The 12,125-nt window shown below is 33.9% G+C and overlaps 2 protein-coding genes across 2 annotated transcripts; one reads left to right on the top strand and one right to left on the bottom strand.

The window, feature by feature from the left end:
• Window positions 1–454: 454 nt before the first annotated feature.
• Window positions 455–784, top strand: LOC142176310 (mannan endo-1,4-beta-mannosidase 5-like). Its single transcript, XM_075243438.1, has one exon. It carries the CDS (start codon window positions 455–457, stop codon window positions 782–784), a length of 330 nt encoding a protein of 109 aa, XP_075099539.1.
• Window positions 785–2,088: 1,304 nt separating this feature from the next.
• Window positions 2,089–8,833, bottom strand: LOC107788194 (4-diphosphocytidyl-2-C-methyl-D-erythritol kinase, chloroplastic/chromoplastic). Its single transcript, XM_016609869.2, has 11 exons — window positions 8,397–8,833; window positions 6,825–6,920; window positions 6,651–6,719; window positions 6,372–6,476; window positions 6,233–6,289; window positions 5,937–6,137; window positions 4,615–4,707; window positions 4,427–4,526; window positions 4,047–4,146; window positions 2,882–2,967; window positions 2,089–2,590 (listed from the first exon to the last, which is right to left on the bottom strand). The coding sequence occupies exons 1-11, from the start codon at window positions 8,610–8,612 to the stop codon at window positions 2,484–2,486; spliced, it is 1,230 nt and encodes a 409-aa protein (XP_016465355.1). The 5' UTR covers window positions 8,613–8,833; the 3' UTR covers window positions 2,089–2,483.
• Between the last annotated feature and the right edge of the window lie 3,292 nt (window positions 8,834–12,125).

The raw sequence follows: 12,125 nt of genomic DNA, 5'->3' as shown, positions 1-12,125 counted from the left end.
AATATGGTGTTCGCTTAATCTTGAGCTTTGTAAATAACTGGAATGACTTTGGAGGGAAAGCTCAATATGTTCAGTGGGCGCGAAATGCAAGGGCTCAGATCAATAGTGACGATGATTCCTTTTTTCAGTAAGGAATTTAAGCTTCCCACTTTGTTGCTGCAAGGATAATAGAGAATTCCTCCAGAATTTTACAGAACCTCTAAAATTTGAGTTTCAACAATTAACTCGAATTTCCCACAAGAACAGAATATTTGTGAGTTGTAGAAAATAAATAGAAGATAAAGAGATGGAAATTTTCAGATAATTAGGTTATCAAAGCTAGTTATAGAAATTTACCTATATAATTACCTTATAAGTGACCTACTTGTGTAAAAACTTATTACGCTGTTGGTGAATAAAATATTTTTACATTTACAGGGTATCGGGATAGAGCGATGAGGCACAATTGGCATGGATGGAAAGGTGGATTACAAGCCATTGGCAAGATGCAAGAACCATACTAAAGAAACCTCTAGTGCTAGCTGAATTTGGAAAGTCTAGTAGAGGTCAAGGATACAATCTTAGTTCAAGAGACACATTCATGAGTAATGTTTATAGAAATGTCTACAATTTGGCAAAAGAAGGAGGAACAATGGCAGGAAGTTTAGTATGGCAACTTATGGCACAAGGAATGGAGAATTATGATGATGGTTATTGTATAGTTTTGGGACAAAACCCTTTAACTACAGGAATAATTTCAGGTCAATCGCAGGCCATGACGATGTTGGCTCATTTGGTTCATTGACTGAAAGCATGGAGATTATTATTATTATTATTATTATGGAGAATATGAAAGAAATTAAGTTCCATAATTGGTTCTTCAATTGGATTTGTTTTTTAATTATACAATAATTAATTTATATGATAGGATTTAAGTGATCTTAAGTCCATGATGATTTTTAGTAATTATTCCAGCTCGATACATTACATTGTCAAACATGTGAAGCTGAATGTAATTGCATAAATAGTTTCCGAATTAAAAAAAAAAAAGAAAAAAGGAAAGTTAACTTTTTGTCATTTAAAGGACAATGTCTATACATCTTGTTTGGATGGTTGTCACCGATTGTATTGTATCGTATTGTTACTTTAAATATAATGTTTGTAGTAATTGTTACTTAAATTTTATTATATCGTATCGTTAAATTCATTGTTACGTAACGATGAAAAGTTTACCTATTGTATTGTATCGTATTGTTATTTTAAATACAATATTGGTATTGATTGCTACTTAAATTTTATTACGTATTGTTAAATTCATTGTTACGTAACGATGAAAAGTGCCATTTTATGGAACAACGAATTTGGTGTAATGGCGTTGTTACTTTGCTTTTTTCTCCCATATTGTCCTTTCTTATTATTAAATAATCATAGTTTATCCTTTCCCTTACTCTTTTATATAATAATTTTACTTCGTATCCTATTTTTTCTTAGTAATACTGTAAGTTTATTCTTCATATTATTGGTGTGTGACATCATGAAACGACGGCAACCGATACAATCTATCCAAATATTATATTTAGCAAACAATGAAATACAATATAGTACAATACAAGACAATATTACGAAACGACATGTAACTACACTCCAAACAAGCGGTAAATCCTCTTGCGTTTTAATTAAGTATTTTTTTTTTTTTTTTGGTTTGGTTATTCTTTCGAAGTCCCCAAGGCTTGACACATTGAAATCGCTATTCTTCAGCTGTCATCTTTTATATAATTAAAGTAACTGTCTATATTAAATTAGCAGCCGTGGAGGATGTAGCATATAGTGAATGGGTTCAACTGATCCAATATTTTCGGCTTTAAGTATAGATATATATGTCAAAAATCACTAAAAAAAAAATTAAAAAATTGAACCTATATTTTCAAAAAAGTAATGGGTTGATGGAAACCTAAAGATTAAACATTGAGCTCATTGTAATAATACACTCACCTTCATTCCCTGGTTTCACACTGGAAAGGACTAATCTTCCTTTCTCTAACTTGAGAATATCTCATGTAGTGTGTGAAGATGAAAACATCACTCAATTGATTGCAATCATGCAACAATGAATCTGAAATCTTTTTTCCTTAAAACAAAAAAATGGCAGCACGATGCACTAAGCTCCCGCTATACGCGGAGTACGGGGAAGGGCCGGACCACAAGGGTCTATCGTACGCAGTCTTACCCTGCATTCCTGCAAGAGGCTGTTTCCACGGCTCGAACCCGTGACCTCCTGGTCACGTGGCAGCAACTTTTCTCCTTACAATGATAGATTAATTAGTCCATTTGTGCTTGAATTCATTGTAGTGTATGTCTTTCTCTTGGTTCAAATAGATTTCGGAAATTAGACTTGGGTATTATTCCGCTGCTACCTTGTCGTGCATATTGTTTTTGTGCCTTATTTTTCCCAACATATACAACTACATACTAATCCTAATTGCTTCAATTTATTGGCCCTGAGCCTAAGAATTATCAAAAGATCCGGAGAACGCGGCTTGATCACCATAATTGCTAGCTGAAACTGGTTCCTCATACCACTGATTGGCTGCCCGAGTGATGAAACTAGCTTCTGCAATTCATAACGACGTATATCTCAAAAGAGAGCAGATGTTCAGTTATGCAGCAAACAATGGATTACTATCGCGGGCTATAAAGTTCTGATAAAACACATCATTTCTAAATGTCTAGAGTAAATATTCTAACAATCCAAAAGCAAGAATCTTTAGTTGCTTCTTCACAATCAAATATTGTGGTCGATCATAGCAAGAACGGTAAGATTTATGGAGAGTTAGAATAACATAATGCAGACTAACTAGATGCAGATTGAATTATCACGTAGAAGTGACTGTTCGACGTTTACCTGACAAGAAGACATCCCTGTATTCTTCATCGTCGTAAACAAATTGTGGAGGATCCGGAGAGCCAACCCCTACTATTGTGCTTCCACTGCATTTCAGTTTTGGAATTAGTAACAGTCTCAGGTTTTGGAATCAGTAACAGACTCAAATCAAGACCAAAGTGTACGAATAAGATGTCATTTAAGTATCTATCCTCCCAGAGACAGCAAATGAGAGCTTAGTGCATTTCGATAGATGGAAAAAAAGTCAGTATTTTATGTTTCAGGTAGAATTTGAACTTAAGACCGAATTATTGTAAAAATAGTACGGACTAGCCAGTTTTCGGATTGGTCATTCAAAAATAGCCAGCATTTGCAAAGTTATTGAAAAATAGCCACTATTTTGCTGCAACACAGAAAGTTCCAGCATAATATACTGGAGATCGGTGCACTTGTGTATGAACTTCCAGCATATTATGCTGGAACTCCAACACGCACTGGTGCTCCAATCTCCAGTATATTATGCTGGACCGATATATTATACTGGAGTATTTTTCCGGATTTTGAATAGTGTTTTCGTTCAGATTTATTTTACATGAAAAGTGGCTAAATTTCGATTACTTTTGAAACTGTGACTATTTTTGAATGACCACTTATAGATCTGGCTATTTTTTAATTTCTCCCTTATATTTGGGCTAGCACCCGTAATCGGCCGACGGCCAAAAATGAAAAAAGCCCAAAAGTATTCTCATCAGCCACGAGTCTTGCAGGAACATGTGAGAAAGCTACCTCATATAATGCCATTGTCCAATTTTCCCTTAGGCATTTCATACCTTCCTCCAAAGTGGTTGGTAACAAAAGGATTAAATCGGTCCACGAGGGGTGTGTGCAATTTACAAAATTAAATTTATACATAAGGCATTTGTAATCAAGTTAAAAGAAGATCACTTCGCATAATACATTAATTGAAAAAGGTTTTACATATTTTGCCTCTTCTAATGTGAGATCTAACTCCAAACAGTGGCATAACACTCTTAATTTCGGTTTCTCCTATTGTCTAACATGCCTAATTCATATTGACACACCCATCTGCTTGAAAACCCTTATGCGCAAGCTAAAAGGATGAGAACTAACACAAATATAGAAAAGAGATAGTACAAACATGAACCAGATTAAGGCAAAAGAATACCTTCCAGACATGAAGACTGCATCATACTGTCCTCGGCCGGCAGCGATCACTCGCTGTTTTAACCTTTTAAGAGATGGAAGAACTTCAAAAGCAGGAGGTTCTGCATGAAATGTCAATGTCAAATGAGTATAATTCTGACCCCAAAAGAATTTACAAAGTGCAAGATCCACTCTGCTAGTTTCCGACTGGATGCATATTTAAATACTACATTCGACCAATAATAATTCCCACGTCATACATACAGACTCAATGACCTTAGATTAAAAATAATTGCTTTTTTTTCAAAAAGATAAGCATGTCTGTATGTATATGTATATACATGCATATTTCGATAAGGTGAAGTCTGAACAAATGTTAAGGTGTCTAACTTCATTCCATACCTAGATCATTGACACACACATCTTGAGATATTCCACTAGTTTTGATCTTCTCCAGCAAGCTCAAGGGATCAACCTTACTAGTCTGATCCAATTGAAAACGCTGCAAAACCAAATCTTCTCTTAGATTTTGATAACCAAAATCATATAATTTCATCCTAAACTTGTTCGCTAACTTCATTTTGTATCACCTTGTAAACTTCAGCAGTAGAGCATTCTTGTTGAGGCTTTATTAGAACCATTGGAATGTCAAATGGTATGGGCGATGGGATATCTTGAACAATCTGAACAAACAAATGCACATTTCAATAATTTGAATTATGAGAGACAAGTTCAACTAATAACTTTCTAGCAATTCCCAAACCATTTCTCATGCAGATCACTACTGCAGCTCACATGCACCTCTTTTTTTTAATTATTATATAACCAAACATAACTTTGGGAGGTCCTGACTAGATAGCTAAAGACAGAAAGCCGGTTCCAAAAAAATCCAAGAATTCTTTCCTCACCATCATTTTGCAAGATTTCAATTTTCCGTCCAATTTGAGTTTATTGGTCTATGTGGAATCTCATGCCATTAATGGTCAAAGATCCAACCTATTAAGTGACTATTGCACTACTCATTAACAGTAATTATGTGATATCAGCTCCTTTTTGCATCACACTTTCATTTTACTTTTCTTTTTCTCCCGAAAACCATAAGTCATTTGACCCTACTTGTCTGAATAAACTACGCTTGTACCTCTCAATATAACATAATAAACACGCCTACTAATTCGAAATTATACTTCGTGGTGAAAGGATGGAGTCGGCAAAAGGGTCCAAGATCTCTTGCTAATTGCAAAATAAGGGATCTGCCTAAGGTTTCCATGCATTATATCAACTCCCTGAATTACGGTTCCATTTGGAAATCAGTAGAAATTACACTTCTCATGTGAAAGGAAGGAGTGCAACAAGGTGCTAAGCTGATATTAATACAAGGGCAACCCGGTGCACGAAGCATCCCGTGTTCAAGCAGGGTTCGGGGAAGGGCCGCATCCCAAGGGGGTGTGATGTAGTCAGCCTACCCTAATGCAAGCATCAGTGGCTGCTTCCACGGCTCAAACCCATGACCTATAGGTCACACGAAGACAACTTTACCGTTGCTCCAAGGCTTCCCTTCATTGTTGTTCTAGGTAGATGTAAATAAATTGAAACCCATAAGAATGAACCGAGAGTTCATAACAAGGCAAAGCCTATGATATTGATCCTACCTTGAAATCTAAGATTCACTAGAAAGGATTTAAAGCATAACAACTAGTCCTAGTTCATATCATGCCGACCTTAAAGTCAGATGACCTCATTTACCCCTTTCTCTATCATCGCCATAGTTGAACAACAGCACTCTGCCCAAACAGTTTTCTTTTGCTTAAATTCTTTTTGGGATGTGGTTACAGCTTTCCACCCAATCAAAAACTGACTAGAATTGAAAGGTATATGACATTTGGAAGTAAGTACAATGGCAAAAGCATACCTCACCCCTACCCGTACAGTAGGCAGCTCCATGGGAGAAAAAGAAAGAAATATCAGAACCGATCTCACCAGACCATTCTTGGAGCTCCTTTTCAGTGGCAAGAGAGCCGCTAAATTGGTTTGCTGCCCACAGAGCTGTTGCAGCATTACTGCTCCCACCACCAAGACCAGCCCCAGTAGGCACCTTCTTATCAAGATGAATCTGGCCATCGAAATAGGTCATAAAGTTGAATCAGTTGCAATATACCAAAAGCTATTCACAAACTGATGGATTTGTTAGAAACATAAGGATTTTACCCAAAAGTAATTGTCTGTTCCAGTTTTTTTCCTATAAAGATTGAGGGCCTTTATAATCTGCAAAAGGAATCATGATTCTGCCAATCACATAATTGTAATTGATGAGCACAAGGATAACTATATTAGCTTCTTGCTTTACCAAATTTCTCTCGTCGAGTGGAACTCCAGCAACATTAGTAGATAAACGATCCTTTGATTTCGATGGTGACAGCGAGAATTTTATTTTATCTCCTAGACTGATTACCTGAAGGAACAAAAGGGATTTCATAAGCTATATATATACCTAATACTTCATTAGTAAATACCATAGTAACAGGAACTTGAAATATAGTAATATGGCATAATCCCAATTGAATTCTTTCAAGCTTTATAATATTCTGAGTTCTCTCAAGACAAAAATCTGAAGCAGAAAACTTACATGAAAGAGAGATGCCAAATCATGATAGCCGTCATCCCTCTTGCCCGTTATTCTCAAGAAAACATTTATCTGCGACACAAAAAGACGGCAAATTTGTCAAGGGAAAAGAAAGAATAAGGATAAAATCCACAAAGGAAATTTGATACTCAAAGAATTTAACTTGATACACATTACCTTGCAAGGTGAAAAAAGAGTAAGTCTTGAAAGCCCAGCCTCTCTATCTACTTCATCGGCTAACTTATTAAACTTCTCTTCAGGATTATATGTTATCTAAGCACCCCCACAACAAAATTTACACAAAGCTCAAAACTTTTTCCACCATTACAGCTCAAAAAAGAAAGAAAACACAAGAAAATCAAATATAAACTACAAAAGCCAAAAAATTCATACAATTACAGCTCCATTCCAACAAATAAACTCAAACTTAGGATCATATATGTTATCTAAGCATCCCATAACAAGATTCAAACAAAGCTCAAAACCTTTTACAAAGTTACACCTACAAAAGGCAAGAAAATCAAATTCAAACCTAGCTATAGAACAAAATTCACAAAAAGCGCAAAAAAATTTATACAATTACAGCTCCATTCCAAGAAATAAAGTCAACCTTGGGATCATATGTTATCTAAGCACCCGACAACAAGATTCACACAAAGCTCAAAACTTTTTACACAATTACACCTAAAAGAAGCAAGAAAAAACAAATTCAAACCTAGCTATAGGACAAAATTCATAAAAGCCCCAAATTTTTTATACAATTACAGCTCCATTCCAACAAAAAATGCCAAACTCAGGATCATATGTTATTGAAGCACCTCCATAACAAAATTCACACAAAGCTTGGAACTTTCTAAGCAATTACACCTAAAAAAAGCAAGAAAATCAAAATCAAACCTAGCTATTGAACAAAATTCACAAAAACCCCAAATTTTTTTGTACAATTAAAGCTCCATTCCAACGAATAAAGTCAAACTCAGATCACATGTTACCTAAGCACCCCACAACGAAATTCACACAAAGCTCAAAACTTTCTACAGAATTATAGCTCCATTCCAACAAAAAATAAAGAAAAATCGAAACCATGCCCAAAAGGGTACCACTTACTTCTACTTGTTTTCTGGTAGTTCTTGAATCCAAAGCTCAAAACTTTTTACATAATTCATACAAAGCTCAAATTTTTTTATTTAATCCATACAAAGCTCAAAACTTTTTACATAATTCACAAAAAGCTTCAATACTTTTACATAATAACAGCTTAAAAAAGAACCCCCCCCAAAAAACAAGAAAATCAAATTCAAACTACAAGAGCCAAAAAATTTATACAATTACAGCTCCACTCCAAATTTCTAACAAAAAAGTAAACGCAAATTCAAACTTTGCACAACAATAGGGTTACCTCTACTTGTTTTCTGCTAATTCATGAATCCAAAGCTCAAAACTTTTTACATAATTACAGCTCAAAGAAGAAAGAAACAAGAAAGTATAATTCAAACTACAAAAGCCAAATACTTTATACAATTACAGCTCCATTCTAACAACAAAAAAAAAAACTCAAATCCAAAATATGCACAAAATTCAAATGTTATCTAAGCACCCCCACAACAAAATTCACACAAAGCTCAAAATTTTTTACATAATTACAGCTCCAAAAAAACCACAAAAAGCAATTTTTTTTATACAATTACAGCTCCATTTCCAACAAAAACTAAACTCAAATTCAATTTATGCACAACAAAATAGGGTTACCTCTACTTGTTTTCTGGTAGTTCTTGAATCTGAAGCCTTCACTATAACAAAATTGCTTCTTCCAAATTGAGAATTCTTGTGAAAATAAGATGACTCATTTGGCCTTTTTGACCAAGATTGAGAAAAAGAACTCTTTTTAAAGGAACCAATGTGTGGTTTTTTAACATTACAACAAGTGTAAAGCTGGTAACTACCAAGAAAATTACAGGTAGACATGGCTACAAGAGTGAGTCTATTTTCTGCAGAATTTTAAGTGAAGTAAAAGAAAAATTTGAAGAAGATGATTCAAATAGTCAAAACTCAAACCCCCATTTCAAGAAAATGTGTTTCTTGTAAAAAACAATTACAAAGTTTCAATCTTTTTTCAGTGTACAAAAGTTATTATTTTTGGCAACTGCACGTTTCAAAGATGATTTTTTTTATGGTTCTTGTCGTTATTCAATCTTTGTACTTGAGAATTTGAAATAAGGAAAAAAGGATGTACGCTCTTTTTGTTAGGATAAATGGAGATTATAGAGAAAAAGAAGTTAAAAGTCAACTGTTTAGACAATTCATCAGTCAACACATCTAAAATTTCAGTGTAAATTTGAAGGTTGGTTTTTTAATAACATCTAGTACATATTTACAAACAATAAAGCTTAGTGGGCATTTGGACATAAGAATTGTAAAATTTCAAAGAAAATGGGGAAAATTTTCAACTAAAAATGATATTTGAAAATTAGAGTTGTGTTTAGACATGAATATAATTTTGGGTTGTTTTTGAATTTGTGTGAGTGATCTGAATGAAAATCTTGAAAATAGCTTTATGGAGTTTTTCAAATTTTCAACAAAATTTAAAATTCATCTTGAAGTGAAAATTAAAAATTTAACATTAATTTTGAAAAAAAGTGAGATTTTCATGGCCAAACAGGCTCTTAATATTGTACAATTGAAAATAAGAGGAATTGAAATTGAAAAAAAAACTTGTTTGACCCTCCAAATGTCGTGTGATTTGAAAAAAAAAATGCTACTTATCCAGATTTAATAAATACACCAAATAATGTTAATATATCATGTCAAATAATTAATTAAGAAAATAATACATATTGATTAACTATGTTAAGTGATAAATTATATATTTAAAAAGGCACAGATCATGCACTTAATCAAATATTGTTAAAACTGTATTTGAAAAATAGAAAATGATAGACTATATTATACTCTAGGAAAGTTATGTGAGACCAATTTTATTCTTATTAATATATATTTTCTAACAAATTCAAGAAGTAATATGATCCTCCTATTAAATACTGAAAAAATCCACAACATCAGTTTTTTACTAAATATTTATGTTAGGTAAAGTGAAAGACATTTCATTAAACTAACTAGTCATTAGAGTCAACTTTATGTATGATATGATCTTCCCTACAATGAAGTGTTGTACCTAACATTAGGCAGCTCCATTATGATCTTCGTTGTTTGTATATACATGTATTTTACATATAACTTTTTTACTTAATTATGGTTAAGTGACATGTAGTCATTATATTTGATTTGATATAAATATAAATATCAGTTGCGAACAAGTATCTTCGTCACCTACATTTTCCTTAAGAGTTCAAATTTTACATATCGCACGTTCTCCTATAGTCATTTTTTTTCCTTTATAATATTTCTCTTGCTTATAACTCTATTTTATATGACGGCAGGTTATTAAAGCAAGAGCTACAGAATCTAGCGTGATCGTCTCGAAATAGAAAGAGGTGCAGATGTCCCAACATGAGATATTCCAAAAGGAACGTAAGAGAAAAGAATAGGACTGGAAAAAAGGTCCGCTCTTATAGAAGACCTACAAAGATGGCGGATGCGGATTCAATCCAAGCTAAATTCATATATATTGCCTAAAACTATCAATTATATAGAAAAATAGAGTGTTGCCCTAAACTAGACCTCTTCTAATGCAGAAAGAAGGTCCGACATATCTTTAGGAAAGAAAATACAGTCGCACATATTTTGGCGAAAAAAGGTATTAGAAGATGTTTGTAACAATTTGCTGAGCTTTGAAAACCTATATGCTCAAAAAAGCACTACTATGTCGGATTAAAAGGCAGTTTGATGCACTTAGTTCCCGCTATGCATAGAGTTCGGAGAAGGACCAGACCATAAGGGTCAAACGTACGCAGTCTTACCCTGCATTTCTGCAATATGTCGCATTATATTGCAAATAACTATTCCAGTTTTAGGAATAATGATCCCGATGAAACTTCCAATTTATGTATTGGCACTACTTAGTAATGAATAAAATATCCTATTTACCAAAAAAAAAAATGGGTCAAAGTAGTTTAAAATGGTTGTTTCTCGCACAAAAGTTGTATATTCTGTTCTCAATGTACCCTTTTCTTGTGTACGTACATATGCACTATTTTTTCCTTTAACCTTTGAGAAAATGCATAAAGACCCATTCAATTTATTCTGAAAAATTATTTACACACCTAAATTTTATGGGTGTCATAATACCCCACTATTGTTTAAAAAATTATATTTATTTACTCCCTCCTAAGCCCTAGCCCAACTATAATAACTTGAGTGGGAAACACGCGCTTTTATTATGAAGTCACGTAATTAAATTGTTCAGTAAATAAACATAACACAACCTCCAAAGACACTCATTCACCCCGTTTGTAAAAAATTCCCAAATTGAAGAACCCTAATGCCCCACCTTTAAAGATTCGATTTGCCTAACAAAATCGATTTGTTTCACCAAAATCGAAGGGACCTGTTGCAATATCCTTTGATTTTGTTGTTCCTTAGGGTTCTGTTTGTTCTCAATTGTATCATTGACGAGATAGTGGAAGACCCGTTCGAAGTTGAAGGTCATCGAAGAATCAAGTTCAAACGTTATCTTTGTTTTAGTTTGGAGGTAAATACATCAACCCTAGCCTTTTCTATCACCAACCCTAGCCTTTTCTATCACCAACCCTAAATGTTATCTCTGTTTTAGTTTGTTTAATATCATCCGTATCTAGGGTTTTGAACTTGATTCAAATTTCTTCACTGTAACATCTTCAATGTGAAATTGAGTAACAAAAATACAATTTTTAAGGTGTAATAATAACCAAATTTCAGTTTTTTCTTGTTGCATGTATTGTGACTTCTTATGTCGGGGTCTAATAGTAACTATTAATCCTTAATTAGTTTATTTTCTACTATATTCAGGTATTTCAATGTCTTTTGTACTTGTTATAGTAAGGTTTTTCCGTGGTGGAAAAATCTCCATGGATAAGTTACATTCCTTTTTAGTGGAGGATTATGTTGGTGGGATGATTACTGATTGTGTTGATGTCGATGTGGGTAGGTCACCACTTGTTTTAAAAGTAAATTCTCCATTCTGAGGCGTTAAAAACCTCCTTCGGCATTACCTCAATTTGCGTGCACAATCCGGGCGCATAACCGGAAAGCCATTTTGTGAAAATTTGTGAAAAATGATGAATTTTGACTTTAAAATGGATTTAAGTTGACTTTGGTCAATATTTTGGGTAAACGGACCCGGACCCGAAATTTGACGATCCTGAAGGGTCCGTAGGAAAATATGCGACTTGGGAGAATTCTCGGAATCGAATTCCGAGGTCCCCAAGCCCGAGAAATAAATTTTTAAGGAAAATTATTTTCTGGAATTGTTTACGAGTTTTGGAAATGAAATGTGTTTGAAATTTGATGGTATCGGGCCCGTATTTTGGTTCCGGCGCCCGG

This window comes from Nicotiana tabacum, chromosome 22 (assembly GCF_000715075.1).
Source record: "Nicotiana tabacum cultivar K326 chromosome 22, ASM71507v2, whole genome shotgun sequence".
NCBI classification, from domain to species: domain Eukaryota; kingdom Viridiplantae; phylum Streptophyta; class Magnoliopsida; order Solanales; family Solanaceae; genus Nicotiana; species Nicotiana tabacum.
This window is presented reverse-complemented; position numbering and strand designations above follow the sequence as displayed.

Coding starts and splice junctions, on each gene's coding strand:
- LOC107788194 (XM_016609869.2), bottom strand. CDS start 8,612: ATGTCTACCTGTAATTTTCTTGGTAGTTACCAGCTTTACACTTGTTGT. Junction 4,527..4,614: donor CTACTGCTGAAGTTTACAAG/GTGATACAAAAT, acceptor TTGGTTTTGCAG/CGTTTTCAATTGGATCAGAC. Junction 2,591..2,881: donor CAGGGATGTCTTCTTGTCAG/GTAAACGTCGAA, acceptor TATGAATTGCAG/AAGCTAGTTTCATCACTCGG.
- LOC142176310 (XM_075243438.1), top strand. CDS start 455: ATGGAAAGGTGGATTACAAGCCATTGGCAAGATGCAAGAACCATACTA.